This window comes from Pygoscelis adeliae, unplaced genomic scaffold (assembly GCF_000699105.1).
Source record: "Pygoscelis adeliae isolate BGI_AS28 unplaced genomic scaffold, ASM69910v1 Scaffold53, whole genome shotgun sequence".
NCBI classification, from domain to species: domain Eukaryota; kingdom Metazoa; phylum Chordata; class Aves; order Sphenisciformes; family Spheniscidae; genus Pygoscelis; species Pygoscelis adeliae.
The window spans coordinates 1,578,526-1,595,587 of record NW_008824468.1 but is presented as its reverse complement, the minus strand read 5'-3'; the positions used below and the strand labels follow the sequence as shown (position 1 = coordinate 1,595,587).

Here is a 17,062-nt window from a genome sequence, read left to right as displayed (position 1 = left end):
GAACAAAAATGTGACTGAAATCAGTAGGGTGAAGAAGGAAATGACACAGGACTATATAGGCAGAAAGGATAAATGGTGTAATAGGTGATAAATGAACAATGACCTGAGTAAATGGGTCTCGCATCCTAGGAAAATTGTTACTTGAAATAAATTTTTAGCGTTCAAATTTTAATTAATTCAACAAAATGAGAAAAGCTATGAATATAGTTGTGCAAGATGAGATCCTCACTCCCCACCACCACCGCGGCAGGACAGGAGGAATGCAAGGAGCTTGTCAGGTTCTAAATTTGTTTAAAGAACCATGGACGACAGCCAGAAACGGTGAAGTTCCTCTTGCGGGGGGAGAGGGGAGCCTGTTGTGAACTACGCATTCCCAATGTCTTCAGTAGGTGCTGCTGCTCATAGGGAAACTTGGGAACAATGCTCCAGGTCAGACAGCTCCAAAGACTTGTCTGGATTATGTCAGAGACACTCCTGCCGTGGGAACTGCTTGAAGTCAGAAGGTTTAAAGCTCTGGTGCGCTTTTCCTGAGCTATGAGTTCCTCTTTCACCTCCAAGGAAAGCGTTCCTTTGGTTGGGCTTCTGATACTAGCTTCCATGAAGCAGGCCGAGTAAAGCCTATTGAGAAGACAAGCGCCATATAATATAAAGTAGCAACTGCAAAACTATGTCTATTGGTCTATAATATCAGATAATACTGCAGATAGGTATTAATCATATAGTTTATAGGTCACATTCCTCATAAAGAGAAGTCTAGGAAGGCATTCTAGCGGTATTTTGAAGTGCTGAGAAATTATAGTGAAATCGCTGTTGCAATACAGGTTGATAATTTTAAATTCCTTCTCGCTCTTTTTTAGTAGGATCAAATATTTCAGAGTCTCTTTAGGCATAGTCTCTGTGTTTGAAAAGTAGACCTCATTTTTACCCTTACTAAAGGATATCCACAGTACTGATCCATATCTCACCAACGTTAGAAACAGTTTTTTCAGCTGAAACCAAAAGAAGCGTTTTTGTTTATTGTAGTTTTAAAAATGTTTACTAGAATATAATTGCACATTGAAAAAATACCATAAACAGTTCAGTCTTTAGCCTTCTAACCAAACTGAAACTTAAAAACTACTGAAAGTGATTTAACCCTAGGAAAGATGATATAAGATCTTGTTTGTCAAATAACACTGGATACCCAATCTCTCTTGCAATCCTAGAACTGTTGCCATTTACATCAAAACAGTGGCCTAACTTTTTCATATTACATGTCACACCTACCTGTATGTCAGAATATAAATAATGTGCAGGACACCAGGGGGGGGGACGGGGGGCCGAGTGAGCGAGCGGCCGTGTGGTGCTCAGTTGCCGACTGAGGTTAAACCACGACAACAGATCACATTTACTGCTTGGTCACATAACGCAAAATCTTCCTAGAAGTTTTTGGTTAAACTAATTTTCCATTGTTTCGCAGTCATCCAACTCTCTGAAGGCATCTTATGAAGACTGGCTGCTGACGTACGGCTTGAGCATCTCTCCTTTTCACATGCGATGGCAAACAGCTCTCTTCAACCGCCAGTTCTACAATTGGGGGAGATGGAGACCCAGGTTTCTGTACTTATGGTATAAATTCAGGATTTTTTTTCTTCTGTCAAATACAGAGTCAACAACTTAACCACATCTGTGCCTTTCAGCCTTAAAAGTGTGATGGATAGACATGGTTATTTCACTAGGCTGATGATAAAACCAAACTAGCGTGGTTGCCATAATTGTTCTGTGCCAGTATAAGTCTCCCTCCTCTCTAAAAAATACGTAGCTGTAATACAGGTTGCATGTTGAGATGCTATAAAACTAGAAATCTGTAAACTATTTTTACCTATGGTTTGAACTATACGTAGTTCTTAAGTGTACAGCTATTACATGTAATACTGCATACAGAAGCAGGTCTGAAAGCAGCTTCTCATATCCTAGATCTGTCCATCACTGTACACCGAGCTCTCCCCTGATCGCTAGAGTTTAAAAAGTATTCAGTCAGTTGTGTCTCTGTTGTCAATCATTGCCCAGATGTTCAGCAACTGTACCTGCTCAGAAGCACATTGCTCACCTTCTGTCTTTTATCTGCTGGCATCTTTCCCTGCTAAGATTGCACGGACTGCTGGGAATGCTGGGAAATAAGCAGGGTGGTTAGTATGGGTGCTCCTGGACTCATTTAGAAAATTATTGCTCAGTTGCTTTCCTAGCATTACTTTATATCTGCTCTGAAAATATAAAATGAGTAAGGTTTGAATTTCTTTTCATTTCCTGTATTGCTACCCTCAGTGAGATAGTAATGAAAGAGAGGTCTGCTTCATATTGGTTTCTCTCGTATGTAATGATTTTACTATTTCAGTTTGAAATAGTTCTATATCAATCACAATTTTTTAATGTGTATAGTTTATTACAGTATAATGTTTCCACCAGTCTCTTTAATTAACATTACAAGTACACGTTGCTTGAAATAAATTTGCTAATTCCCAGTGAGCTTCACTAAGGATGGTAAGATAAAAATTATGCTATTGTGAGAGGAAGAAGGACTGGTAGTGAATTGAAGTGTTTTAGCTAGAAAATAAACTTTATCACATCCTTCAACTATTGGACAGTGTAAAATAATAATAATAATACTAATAATGCTGAATAAAAATTCACCACTAGGTGGACTGACGTAAATTGAAATTCTTTTCAACATTGAAGTTAATGAAAAATAAAGTGGTGAGAAGAACGATGTGTTTTAAGTAATTGATTTTAATCTGGTCTTGCAGTTGTACTATTTAGTTCTTCTTTAAAAAAGGTTGAGTCTCATTTATTGTTCTTTAGCACTTTTTATTGTTTGTGGGGAAGACACAAAGTTTATTGAAAAAGCTTATATAAATAAACATGTATGCTACCCTATCATTTGATCCAGGCCTCTAAATATGTCATGGTGTGATGCAACATGGTTAATTATATATTGTTAGTTATGTTTTTATATTCATAGCTAATAGCAAGTTACATGTATTGGGTAACTGAATAAAATTTAGAATGTGGAAGAACAACATAAAAATATTTGAAAATTAATCAGGATGTGGTTTGGATGTAAAACATTAATTAAACAAGGAAAATATTGTATGTTATTAATCAATGTTATTACAGTATGTTATGATTGTTATTAGTTTCCTTTAACTAATATTTCTGTATTGGATTGTTGATACACAAATGGTAGTAGCATCAGATAAGTTTTGCCCTATGAGTTTGGTGTGATAAATTGCGCTCGAGCAGTTACATATGCGGAGAATATACCCTATCTTCTTGCGGCTATGCATTGCTAAACTATTTGCTTCTCTTTGTAGGTTCAGCATAGGAATGGTGTTTGGTATAGTTGCCATGTTTGGCTCTGTTATTCTTCTCGGAAAGACGCTGATGCAAACACTGACCCAGATGCTCACCGAGGCACCGAAAGCCCAGAATGATCGTATGCTGCAAGTTGTGGTAAGTGTTCTCTCCTCAGGTCTTTATTTGAGAGTTGTGAACTGACCTTAACCAGCTTCTTAATGGGGTATGTGATGCTTAAATCCTCCCACGCAAGAATAGCCTAACTCCTGATACTCATCTGCATAAAAATTTGCTGGTTTGTTATCAGCCTTAAAAATGGGCAGTGGAGGTAGTGACAGAGGGGAAGACAAATGAAAGCAAACATGTGGAAGAGCTTATATTAAAAATTCTCAGGAGTGAGAATTGGCTAGTAATTTTGAAAAGCCCTAAATTATCATAGTACTAAGAATATAAAACAGAGCTAAGAATTTGCCTCCTCTGATCTGTGCAATGTAGAGGCACTGGTGGCCTTGAAGTCTTCAGGGCACATCCATAATCCGCAAGAAGAGAGGATTCTGTTTCATTTATTACAATACAAAACATGAGTGGAAAAGGAAAGAAGTGTAAAGAGCTTTGCGTGATAGTGGAAGCAAAGATTCATTAGTGAGGAGATGGCATATTTTCTGATTGTTCAAGGACTTACGCCCTAATTTACAGTGTGAAATTGAAAGTGCTGTTTCTGGCAGTATCTAGTCAAAGGCCTAATAACAATGTATTTAATTGTTTTATGGATTTCTGATGCTGGACAATATATTGTGTGGTGTTTGAAAGGAATGTATTTCACAGAATGGGAGAGATTGCAAATACTGTCGTCTTTATCTCTACGCAAGGCAGTAATGGAAGAACTGACATTGCCCTTACAACAGTTTTAACCTGGAAGGATTCCTAACTACCCTTACTTCCCCAAGAGTGCTATGTGGCCAGAATGTACTACGGTCATTTTCCAGAAATGCGGAAAGTCCTATGAGATTGCTCTGCCTTCTGCTACGTGGCTTAGAGCAGGGGTGCCCAACCATTTTGCTGTATTTAAGTACTCAGCTAGTCTAGTGAACAGAAGTTGGGAATTGCGTGCTGCCACGATGGGCCTTCCCGTAAGTGCTAAACTGACTGCGTGCAGTTAGACTTAAAAAATTGCATGAGCGCAGGAAGCCCGATCATTAGCATGTGCTATAAACTCAGTGCCTTTGGGATGGTTTGGGTCTGTTTCACACATGCAGGGTGAATATAGCAAAGGCAGTGTGTGTTGGCAAAAGCAGGCAACGAGACCTGGGAGAACTGCTGGTACTGCCACTGCAGTCACCCGGTCCACAGGCTGCTCCTGAATTATCTCCAGAAGCAGACAGGAGTGGGCAGTCTGTGTGTCCAGTAGAGCACAGGTTGAACATGAGACAGAAAATTTTTAATTTACATGCCAACAGGGTCTATCCTAAGCATGTATGTCTGTTACATTCTGGAGTAAGAAAAGCCTCCCTTACATCTTCATTTTCTGAGATCATGTTATGGATCTATCCACTTTTGTGACACTAGAGTAAAGTGGTCATTGCTCTTTTGAGAAAATAACGTAGAGGCAACCAAAGTAAAGATGAACCTTTGGAATTAATCTGGTGTGAATTGGAACTATGAAAGCAGAAATCTAGGGTAATGGTCACCGTTTCAATGTGGAATTGATTCCTCAGTGACTGCCTACTGACAATACGTTCAAGCCAGGGACAGACTGGCACTGAAAAAGATGTAGTGTATAGGGATAATGTAATGTCATGTATGGGTATAAGGTTACTTCTCCTAAGTTGACTTGTAGTTCTCTTTCTTTCCTACCTCATTCCTTCATTTCTGAATGGTCACAGTTGTATAATTCTGCCTTTAAAGAGTTTCGGTATTATTTTTGAGGGGAATGTGCTAGCATAAGTTGACACAAAAAAGTGACCCATGTGTAGCTGCAAAGAGGTGAAGAACAAGTCAGGAGGACCTTCTCCTCATTTAAATTAGTTATCTGTATTTGACTGCCAGGTGGAGAGTGAGTTAATTTTTAAGAAAAACAACTTTCTTTTTTTTTAACTCAACTTCAGCATGTGGTACAGATCTGTTTAGCCTTCAGCCTTTGGCTATGGAAAGGAGGAGATATAGTTCTGCTTATGTTTTATTGATTGAGATTTTTGTACCCTTCCTCTTTTGTTCAGTCAGGTACTTTATTTAAAATAGCTGTCTGTAGGTAATTGGGCCGTTTTTCTTTAGCTGCCCTCTCTTGTGTTGGTTGCCTGTTGACAAAATAAGAGGCAGATCAGTTACTAGCAAAGGATCTTCTTTTACTAAAGGCATTTCCAGAAGACCATAAAATATAGGGTGACAATGCTTATTAACAAAATACTGCTACTGATTTCAGAACGCTTCATGAGGTTAACTTCCCTTTTAGGTGAATCTTAAACTAGTTTCTTTGACATGAAGTCTGAAAGCATCCGGTGCTGTGTTCTAACAGGCTATAGTTATGGTGGTATTAAGACGGCAGCTCTTGCTATTGCTGTCTGTCCTCCCATGTGCCTGGAGTAGAGGGCCACTGGCAGCTCCAGTTAACTGATGCATTAGTGCCACCAGCTGAAGCTGTCATACAGGCAATGGATGCTTAACGAATGAAGAGCAGCTGTCTTCATACAGTGAGGTATGATAGTCGTGCCAGTTAAGATAAGTATCTTGGTCATGATCACAATCCAGACAGAATTTGTGAAATTATTTGGTTTAACATTAATAAAAACAGTCTTTTGAAGGATTTCTTTTAGCTAGATTGTCTCACCAACCTATTGTAGAGTTCTGCTGCATGGGTAGGTGAATGCATATAATTGAGGAATATGCAGGACTGAATGAAGGCAGGATCAAATGGGATCTGTTCAGTTGGATCTGCAGCCTTTTGTGTCCCACAAGGGTAGTTTTTAGAGAGTCCTGTAGACAGGCCAGGAGTTTTTGCCCATAGCATCTCTTTTCTGCCACTGGATTGCAATTCAAGTTGTGTTCACATCAGCTGTTAGTGACTGTACCGGAGTGCGCCCTGCCTCGAGCGGGGAGAGGTGTGGAGCAGAGAGGAGAACTGTCCCAGAGCAAGCAGCAGAAGTGGCCTTATCATCCCACGGCAGCATGGCCACTGAGCGGGGATGGGAACCGAGCAGGAGGAAAGTCCATCAGGAGGAAAGAGGGCATGGTTCCTCATTCTCTGACTCGTGACTGCTTTGAAGCCCATCTAGAAGGAGTTGGTGTCTCATGACTAGTGCAATGAAGGACCTGGGGAGTGGTGGGAATCCATAGCAGCAGGAGGAATGTGATGGGCCTGCATATTATGTCTTACATAAATTAAAATAGTATACTTATTTCAAGGGCTTTTTTTTTAAAGGTTAAATTGCCATAGATAGACTGCCAAAACTTGAACAATAAACAAAAGTTACCCTTTTTTTGACCTTTTAAATTTGGGATAGTCTTGTGATTTGGATGGGGGGAGAGAAGGGAGACTGACAGTTCCAGTTGTAGGCTCATTTTTTGAACTTTTAGGGCTGATAGTGTTTTAAGTGCCATACAATTTTTTTTTGGGGGGGAAGGGTGGATCTTCTCTATAGCTACATGACTGGCTGCAGGAAGTTGTAAACTAATGCTCACGGTTGCCAAGCCTGTCTCATTTGAGTGGAAGTCTGTGTACATTTTTATAAACTTCTCGAGCTTAATATAGAGTAGAACACGTTCAGTCAGGGCTGTGGGGAGTAAGTAGGGCAGGGAGAAGGCTTTTGTGCCTGGAGAGCTTTTTAACCTTCAACAAAAGAATATATATTGAATGTATTTTAAAATACATTGAATAAATCGGGAGAAGAGGTACAAACTGATAGTGCTGTGTGAGAACGGCTCCTGTTCTGTTGCGGGTCTGAAGAAGCTGAGTGAGAGCAGCAAGTTTAGGGGCAGAATGATTTGTCTTTGTAGCTCTTGGTTTCCTCCTGTGTTTTATTTTGTTGTCATGCCCACATCAACAGGTGCCTGGTGTAAATTTGCCTGTCAGCCAGCTGACCTATTTCTTCTCTGCAATCCTCGTCAGTGGTGTGATACATGAAGTCGGCCATGGGGTGGCAGCTATTCGGTAATACAAATTACTTTTCTCTTACTATGTGCCAACAAAGCCTAATATTCCAGAGCATTTGCTTACAGGTGAATGTTGTTAGCACTTCTTCAATTTATCTAGGGAGTCTGTTTATTCTGTATTTCATAGCTTCCTTAGATTTTAAGATTGGAAGGGTGTACAGTTAAGGATAGAGTTTTAATATAGTGTCTATTCTACAGCTCATGAGAAAGGACTTCTGCTTTGCAAATATACCCTGCTGCATCAGGTTTGAAATAATACTTCTTTTAAGTGTTCCTGTTTTTCCTACAGCAATTGCATTTCTGCAGCTGTGGCACTTGAAGAGGACCCATGCGCTATTGCACAATGCTACTTTAAAATAGATTTTAAATTGATTTGTTTAAACATAGCTTGTGAAGTAGTAGACAAAAAGGCTCAAGCAGTAACTCAGTCAAATGTGATTTGCCCCTATTAATCTCAGTGATGTGTTAATTTTGATCGAAGATGATATTTTTAATGTCACCTAACTGAGATGATTACTTCACAAAAAAGTTATTTGACATGGTTAGTCATTACTTTTAAAAGACACTCTAGCATAAGAGGGTTAAGTGATGGTTACTGGGACTGATATTCAGGTGTCCTCCGCATTTCTCCTGGACATCATCAGTATCTGTCCCATGAGCATGAAGCCCTGAGTTGTTTCTTTGATTTTCTTGAGTGTAAGGAGTCGTGACTGCATCTTAACCCATTACTACCTTTTTTATAGCCCCAAAAGTTCTCAATTAAAGGTGTGGTTTGGGACCCTCTGTGTTTCACATGCTCTGTTTGTCTTTCAGCTTTTTTCCCCTAACATTCACATGGATTTTTCTGTGGAGGATGAAGCTCTTGCTCTTGCTCATCCCACCACAGGAAGAAGCAACAAAATTTCCTTTCTTTTACAGTGCCTTCACACGCTGCTGGCTAACTGCAGAGAAGCCAGGAGTAACTATAGAGCTCTTTTTAACCAGAATGAATAATTCTTATACCTTAGTGGTGTGATAACTTCATTCAAGATCTGGAGCAAGGGCTCTGAATATTCAAGTTTGGGTTATGTTTTTGTCAAAAAATTGATTTCCAGCTATTTCCAGGGGAAAAATTAGTTTCTCCAATGTACATTGCTGTTTCTGCTGCTGTTTTCTGCTTGACTTTTCTTTTTTTTCCTCCTCCTAGCACAGGTTGGGTCTATAGTGCTGTTAGGGTCAATTCTCAGGGTTTAGGCTTTACTAAATACCTGTGCTGTGGGCAAATTTTATTATTCTGGCAAATCACTTTGACTCCCTGAAATCTAATACACTTTTGCCAACTTCAGTTCAAGATAGTATTGGCTGTGAACTACAAGACCTTAAAATATTAGAACCTTAGCTTAGTCAAGGCTTGTGCCAAAAAAGCCTTTTTCTTTTTCCCTCTGTACCTCCTACCCAAGTCATGAAATCACATGTAGGCATTAGACTACCTATTACTAATTGGTAGCATGGGTAGGTCTGATGAATTAACTCCAGGGAATTAATGTATTACTTCATTCTGATTAATTTTGTATAATTCTTTGTCTTCTTTTGTTGTGTATGCACAATAAATAAATGTAAATAAATAAAATGCTATGCCCAGTGTACTGTCTCAGTGAAGATACGGGATTAGCTGATCTGTGCCTGGTTTTTCTTGGAACGTGATTGTCTTGGAATAATAATTGGAATGTAGTTGTCTTGGAACATGATTGTCATGCCTCTATTAGTCCCTTAGGAAATTTCCAGCTTCATAAAACCTTTACGTAGTTATTCCAAAAAGTGCCATTTAAAAGCAATTGTAAAACCTCTGAAATATATATATATACATAAAATCTGTATGACAGTGTCAGCTACTAATATATTTGAATAGCATTTGTCCTTTTAACCTCTTGACTTTTCATTTTTTCAGATGATGTTTCCCTCATTTTTGTTAGTTTACAATTTACTCTAAATTTCATTTAGGAGAGACAGAGAAATGATGAATTCCAGAAAACTGTGTTTCTTTAAAAGAAAGGCAATTGCTTCTTCCAGATAATTTTTCATAGATTTGAAACTGCATCCTACAGGCTGCCATTTTTTTACTTAAAAGAAAAAATCCCCCAAATGTTAAAATATATGTTAACTTGAAAGAAGGTGGGTTTTTTTTAAAGTATTTTATATGTTACTGTTACCAGGAGACAGAAAAAAAGTTAAACTTACCCTTTATTTTTTTACCAGGCTCACAAATGTGTGCTGCTTAAAAGTGACAACTGCTGCAGAAAACATCCTTTAGTTTAAATATCTTTCAATTATTTGTATTATTAAAAGTAAGTTAGGTTTATAGTTAAAATTTTAGATATTGTCAAAAATATGTCTGCTATGTAGAATGTCTCAGTTTTTCATTTGTTTGTTTGCAGTAACACCATTTTTCTTTTCTTCTTTTTAAGAGAACAAGTACGATTTAATGGATTTGGGATTTTTATCTTCATTGTCTATCCTGGAGCATTTGTTGACCTCTTCACAACCCACTTGCAACTGATATCTCCAATCCAGCAATTAAGGATATTTTGTGCAGGTAATAGTTTGTGCTTTTTTATTAAAACTTTGCTTAGCACAGTTACTTACTCTACAGGCATCATTTGTGAATCCTTGGTGGAGGATTGAAGGTTTAAAATGAAGAAGTACAAAAGTTTCTCTTTACCTAAAGGTGATCCTTCTGTTCTGAACCTAAATTATGATTTCAGAAAATCATTTGATCATTACTGTCCATATTGTGCTGTTTTCTGGAGGAGAGACGTCAGTTTCTAGGCGCTTAAATGAGTACCAATTTCCTGTCATGAAAAATGTTACTATATCCAGATCTGAATCGAATAGTTGTGCATAAGAAATTCCAGTTGTGTGGTTGGGGAAAAAATGTGGTTTCTGACCTTCCTCTCTCATTAGAAACAGCTCTTGCACCAGCTCAGGTGCAGAAGTTCCTTGTTTTTTTTTTTGCATATTGTATGGCCTAAGTAGCAAAACCTTGGCGCACACAAGCTGGAGAATACTCAGCCAGAAGGCTGGTGGTATGAGAACATGACTTGCTGTCACAGGTGAACACCCTTGAGCAATTCACTACCATTTTTTGCAATAGGAACAATCTATTATGTGATTTTTCAATAGTATCATGAGTGATTTTCAGTGACACGTGAGTTATGTTATGACACAGGTCACTGTGTTTTGATGTTGCCATCAGGAGGAAATAAAGGCTAAAACACAAACATCCAAAGAGAATCACAGCTTATGGCTCCAAATAACCTCCAAATGGTTTTGATTTGATGTTTTTTGAAGTCTCTGGCTACTGGGAAGTAGAGCCCTGTTGCTGTGGAAAGTTAGACTGAGACTGTGTTATGCTACCTGAACCACTTGTACTATTGATTTCTAGAGACAAAGGTGGTTCCCAAACTACTGAAATAAAGACAGAAAAGTTAGCATCTTGGTTTAGTTCTTGATACTGATGGCTTTTTATTGCAGGGAACAGTAGGATAGCAGCCAGCCTGTTGCAATGTTTAGATACTAACAGTGTTTCTTGAATATTGTAATTAAAACATTATATAGAGGGTTTTAGGCTGGGCATACAGAAGCCTTTAGCAAAGTATATTTTCAAGCTTTCATAAATCAAGTAAATGATGGTAAAAGTTAGGTAAATAAATACATCTATATTCCAAATACCCTAATGAACCAGAATCATTCACTGCAATAGGCTAACTTTTATGAAGCTGTGTTTCTCGAATTAGTCAATTTCCATTTCCAGCTACTGCAAACAGAACTGAAAGAGAAGACATACCGATTTTCAAAATGGGTTGCTTACATACATTCCTGAGAAATCATCTAGAAAAATAAGATTATAAGCTGTGATAGAAAATAATTGCTTGCATGTCTTTGATGACAAGCAAACACCTATAATAATTTTTCATGTTTTATTGGGAAACGTGAAATAGGGGAACACAAGGTAGGAACAAGCATATTGCAAGACTGGTTAGCATCAATGGCTTGTTATCAGCTAGGTATAACAAATATATGCATTTTTTTACAGCTAATGATAGGTATGTTTCAGAACTAGGATGTCTGATAGTGATAAAATGTGATATTCAGTAAACTTGACTCAGTTTTTCTTAATTGTCAGAGCAGTTGAATGAACCTATTCGCAGTGTTCTGAAGCTCTGAGTTTACAGAGACATGCTTTCAGATTTTTGTATAGCAGCTAGGTAAAAGAGCTAAAGTAGAGAACAATACCGAATATTCCTTTTGTAGTCCGCCTATACTCTGGAGATTAAAGACTATATTTGTTGTACAGCAGATGGCATCATGAGTTCAAGAATAGTGAATGAGCGTTCTTGTAAGACTTGTGGTGTTTTTAGTGTTAATTCCATGCCTAGTAGATGAAAAGTGCTTCTGTGCAGCACTTTCTTATAATTAGTTCAAATATTTGTATTATTTTTTGAGATCCTTTTTAATACGTTTTGTCTTGTCTTTAACAGAAAAAGGAGTTAAAGATTTTTAAAACATTATTTTAAGGTGTTTTAAGGGTTGTGTAAAGTGTCCTTTCTTAAGTATAAGGAATTAGGTATCCAAGGATGAGGCTGTTTTAGCAAGATGAAATTGATGGTATACTCAGCAGTGTGCCTTTACAGGTATTCTCATTTTCGGCCTGTTTGGTTTTTTTATGGATCACCTGGCATGAATTTGAAGCCTTTCTATTTTAGACTTTTCTGCTGTATTCCACACAGCAAACTGTATAGATTATGGTATTAAGGCCCATGTTTTTCTAGCTGTTTGAAAGCATTCCTTGTCACCCTCTAGCAGTTCCATCACCTCTTTTTTATTATTTTAAGGTTGTTTTCCAGTTTACTCTCTCTAGCGGCCACACTGTTACAAAGGAATTTTGTTTCTGTCTTAGATTTTTATCCTTTGTTAAGCTGTTAAGCTGAAAAAAATAAATATTTTTAAGATAAAGAGGTTAAAACAATATTTACTTAATACTTTTGTTTTTGTTGCACTTGTGTGTGTGTATGCATGTGTATATGTACCTGTGTGAGATAGAGGGAACTGAATGCTGAACTTTTCATCTATGTGATCGCCTTTCAATGACATATCATTAAAAAGTATAGAAAGAGAAATCACTTTAAGAAGCATCTACTAGTGGAAATGGCAACAAACCCTTAGTTAAAGTACTCCAAAAATGTCTCTCATTTCTGCAGCATTAGAAACGTAAAGAAGACCAGGTGACATGTAGAGATAGTCACGGGAAAGAAGAGTCTGCCTTGTTATGATTCTTGTGTTATATACACTGCAAGAAAGGTTTAATATGTTTTTAAACATATTTACTTCAGTTCCTGCCCTGTAACTGCGCTGAAAATATATAACTAAATCAAACCCCTCTTAACAAGATAAAGCACTGTAAGAAGAAAATCAGGAGTCTTCAACATTGAAAAGTTTTCCTGCATCGGTCATACAAAATGTTTGTGCAAGAACACAAATTAAATGAGAGAATTTGTATGGTACTGGATGTTGAAGGAAGCCAAGCGTGTCTTATGATAGCAATTCGTTTCTTCCTGTGTTAAACAGCATACTATAAATATTGCAGTTGCAAATATGTGGTCCAAAATAATGTGTCAGGAAATGCTGATTGCATAACTTAGTTTCTTGATGTGGTTTTACGTCCAGATTTTCTTGTAAAAGAAGCCTTTTTTCAAATAATTTTCTAAACTTGTTTGGCACGTATACATGTAATTATTTTCATTGATACAATGAAAAGTACTGAATTGCAATTAAATTTCAGACATCTTGCTGACTAGGACAAACAGTATTTATTCACATATAAGCCCATTTATTGAGATTCTTAAATTCAGCAGTTTATTGTGGTAGAAGGTGACATGTAATACATTTCATTCCACTAGTTTTTTAATATTTATGATTGATGACAACTCTGTACATAGAAACTGTAGTTTAATAATTGATTCAGAAGCCCAGTTTTTCTTCTGGATACTCTGTCCACTACATACTTAGAAAAGTAATGTTATGTGATGAAATATCAATATGGTAGAATGATACCTTAAAAATGGACTTACCACTTCCCTGTCTTTTCTGATAGCGTAATTCTCAGGGGTTCAGAGGCTTCTCTAAAACTCCCCTACAAAGTGACATCATAGAAACTTAAGTTTGTAAAGTAATATACATATTCTTCTTTCATGCCTATGTTCACAAATTAACTTTTCATCCATTCTTACAGTAATTATTTCAGGAAAGTTAATTAGAAGGTAACTGTAGAATCTTGCATTTCAGAAACACCTTTTTGTGATTAGTGTTTATTTAGAAACATGATTTTTTCCTTCTTTTTAGGAGTGTGGCATAATTTTGTTCTTGGTGTTGCAAGTTTCATGGTTTTGTTTCTGCTGCCAGCCATTCTTTTCCCTTTCTATTACACGGGTGTTGGGGCACTTGTTACTGAGGTCGCAGAGGTAAGAAAAGATCTTTACTGTTTTCGTATTATATACTTTGTGACCTGAAATGTACCTGTGTCTCTTATTATCACAGTCAAATTTGGTCAGTGCAGCACACTGCAGAATGTAATACATTGCACTTTTTGTCTGCTTAAAGTTTCCTTCTCAGTCTCATGTTTTCTAGTATTAATAAATGAAGGAACATGGCATGAATAATTATAGACTATTCAGCGTACTATAAAACTGTTTAGACATTTGAGATGAGTTTGCAGGCTTATGTCTGGGGATTTTTTTAACTTCTTTTCAACATAGGCACCAAGTAAATCTACTGGAAACTGCGTTATCACTCTAGTTATTGCTATCTGTTTCTAATGTTAAAGATTATTTTGAGCTGATTTCCTTGCTTGTTTGGTCAGCTGGAAGCAAAGTAGAGATAGACTGCTGAGTTTCTGGAAAGGACTAATTTTTTTCTGACTTAATCAAATACAGCACAGTTCAACAGAAGGATTCAGTCTTTCTTGGATCTAAAAGTGAACTGATATAACTCAGGAGGAGAGTGACATTTATTATGCTTTATACCTTTGAAAGTATAGGTACACCCTGCTTTGTTGAAAGGTTCAGGGTATTAATTTAAGCTTCTTGAACTTAAAATGGTAGGAGAAACCACAACATATTAACTTGTATGAAAATAACTCAAATTTGAAGAGGTCCCCTGGAACACTTGGAGACTTGCCCTTTTCTTTTCTTTTTCCTTGCAATAAATAAGTTATTCTTTGTACAGGATGTTGTTTTTGTAATGCTCTATCATAAGTTGAAATAATCAGTTCTAGTGGAGCCTGAGATTTTCTGTTTCTCTGGAAACAGCAACTTAACCTAAAGATTTCATGGCTACTCCACAGAACTGTAAACAAATCCTTGTAGTTTTAACTATAATAACATGACTGACTTCACTGTTTCCTCTCAGGATTCTCCTGCCAATGGACCAAGAGGTCTTTTTGTGGGAGACCTTGTCACTAATCTACAAGACTGCCCAGTTTATAGTGTGGAAGACTGGAATTCCTGTCTGGGAGACATTTCAGAGAAGTCACAGGTTGGCTACTGTGTAAGTGCAGCCACCCTACAGCAATTAAGCTTTCCAGCCAGAGGTATGACTTTAGGTGCTCCCTTCATTATTTTGTATTGTATTTTTATCATGTCTTAAAGATTATTTTGGATTTAGGATTTGTTGGTGGAGACATATTTCTCATAAGTTGAGTCTGCTGTGTGCTATCCTGGAGTGTGCTATCTTGTCTTAAGCAGTGACCAATAAGCCATTCATTTTTTTGAAATCTAGAAAGTGAGGAAGAGGTAGATAGAAGGTAGAAGAATTTCTCTGGTCTTCCAGTCATCCTATACAAATATCCTGTATGATCTGAATAATGAAATTTGCCTCTTCGGGATATTGCATAACTTGGTTATTAGCAGTAATACAATGATCTCCTCCATTCTTAGTTCAGTTATATGGATCAACTCACTGATCTTTTGCAGATGTAAATTCCACACATTACCTTCCTGCTTTGATCAGCATGACATTACAAATTGTATGGCTTAACCCAATGATGTGCTTTATTATGGCCACTTCTTCTGATGTGTCCCACTATTCAGGTTTTATGTTTCATTTGCTTCTTCAACCTCACAATGTCATTGCCCATAAACTCAGTTTTGTCTGGATTGCACATATTGCTTCTAGAAGTCAGTCTGTTTCCTTCTGTTTTCATTTATACATTAGAGTGCTTGTTGCTGTAATGGCTTACCCCTGAGAAACAAAAAAATGTGAACTGAACTAAACTAGAACAATAAACAAAAATTAAGTAGAACAAAAAAGAACAGTCAGGTTAAATTGGCTGAATGTCTTGTGTCTGTCACCAGGGCGAGCAGTTCCAGAGTGCCCTAGTGCAGTGCACAGGGGGGTTCCCGAACCGGGGGAACCTCAGGGGGAGCCGAGAGAGCCACCAGGAGCCCGCAGCTCCCGCAACAGTGGCTGACAAGACCTGGGCAGGGCCAGGAGCAACGGCGGCCAAGCCCCCCTCCACGTATAAAAGAAGCCATTAGGGAGTGTTAGCAACCAGGAGCGCTGCAAACAGGGTGTGGCCCATCAGCAAGGTTGTGGTGTGGCAGTTTACCCGGCAAAGGGGGAAAGGGATAAAACCAGGCTCCCTAGAGATAAGCCTGGGGGCGGCATGCCAATGTTTGAGGGACGGGTGTGCTACTGAGGTCCTTCGGTCCCGTCTCAGTGGAGGTAGGGGATGGAGATCCATGTGGCAGCAAAGACGCAAGGGTTATAGATGTGCTAGAAACCACAGAATCGTCTGAGAATGGTCACACAGGAATTAGGGCTTCTCCTCTCAAAAAGGTGGTGGGATCAATAGCCCAACTGAAGTGCGTCTACACGCAGCACGGGCAACAAACAGGAGGAGCTGGAAGCCATTGTGCAGCAGGAAAACTATGATATAGTTGCCATCACGGAAACATGGTGGGATGACTCGCACAACTGGAGTGCTGCAATGGATGGCTATAAACTCTTCAGAAGGGATAGGCAAGGAAGGAGAGGTGGTGGGGTAGCCCTGTATGTTAGGGAGTGTTTTGATTGTCTAGGGCTTGATGATGGTGGTGATAGGGTTGAGTGCTTATGTGTAAGAATCAGGGGGAAGGCCAACAAGGCAGATATCATGGTGAGAGTCTGTTATAGGCCACCCAACCAGGATGAAGAAGCAAATGAAATATTTTATAAGCAGCTGGGAGAATTCTCACAATCCCTAGCCCTTGTTCTCGTGGGGGACTTCAACTTGCCAGATGTCTGCTGGAAATACAATACAGCAGAGAGGAAACAGTCTAGGAGGTTCCTGGAGTGTGTGGAAGATAACTTCCTGACACAGCTGGTGAGTGAGCCAACTAGGGAAGGTGCCCCAATGGACCTGTTGTTTGTGAACAGAGGAGGACTTGTGGGTGATGTGACGGTTGGAGGCCGTCTTGGGCATAGCGATCACAAAATGGTAGAGTTTTTGATTCTTGGAGAAGTAAGGAGGGGGGTCAGCAGAACTGCTACCTTGGACTTCCAGAGGGCA

The 17,062-nt window shown here is 38.4% G+C and overlaps 1 protein-coding gene across 1 annotated transcript in view; it reads left to right on the top strand.

Annotated features, from left to right (window-relative positions):
• Nucleotides 1-420: 420 nt before the first annotated feature.
• MBTPS2 (membrane-bound transcription factor peptidase, site 2) overlaps nt 421-17,062 on the top strand; it is a 31,569-nt gene continuing 14,927 nt past the window's right edge. The window contains exons 1-7 of the mRNA XM_009321155.1: nt 421-429; nt 1,460-1,608; nt 3,351-3,489; nt 7,374-7,477; nt 9,924-10,051; nt 13,858-13,976; nt 14,923-15,103. Coding sequence (XP_009319430.1) covers nt 421-429; nt 1,460-1,608; nt 3,351-3,489; nt 7,374-7,477; nt 9,924-10,051; nt 13,858-13,976; nt 14,923-15,103 — 829 coding nt within the window. The remainder of the gene's footprint in view (nt 430-1,459; nt 1,609-3,350; nt 3,490-7,373; nt 7,478-9,923; nt 10,052-13,857; nt 13,977-14,922; nt 15,104-17,062) is intronic.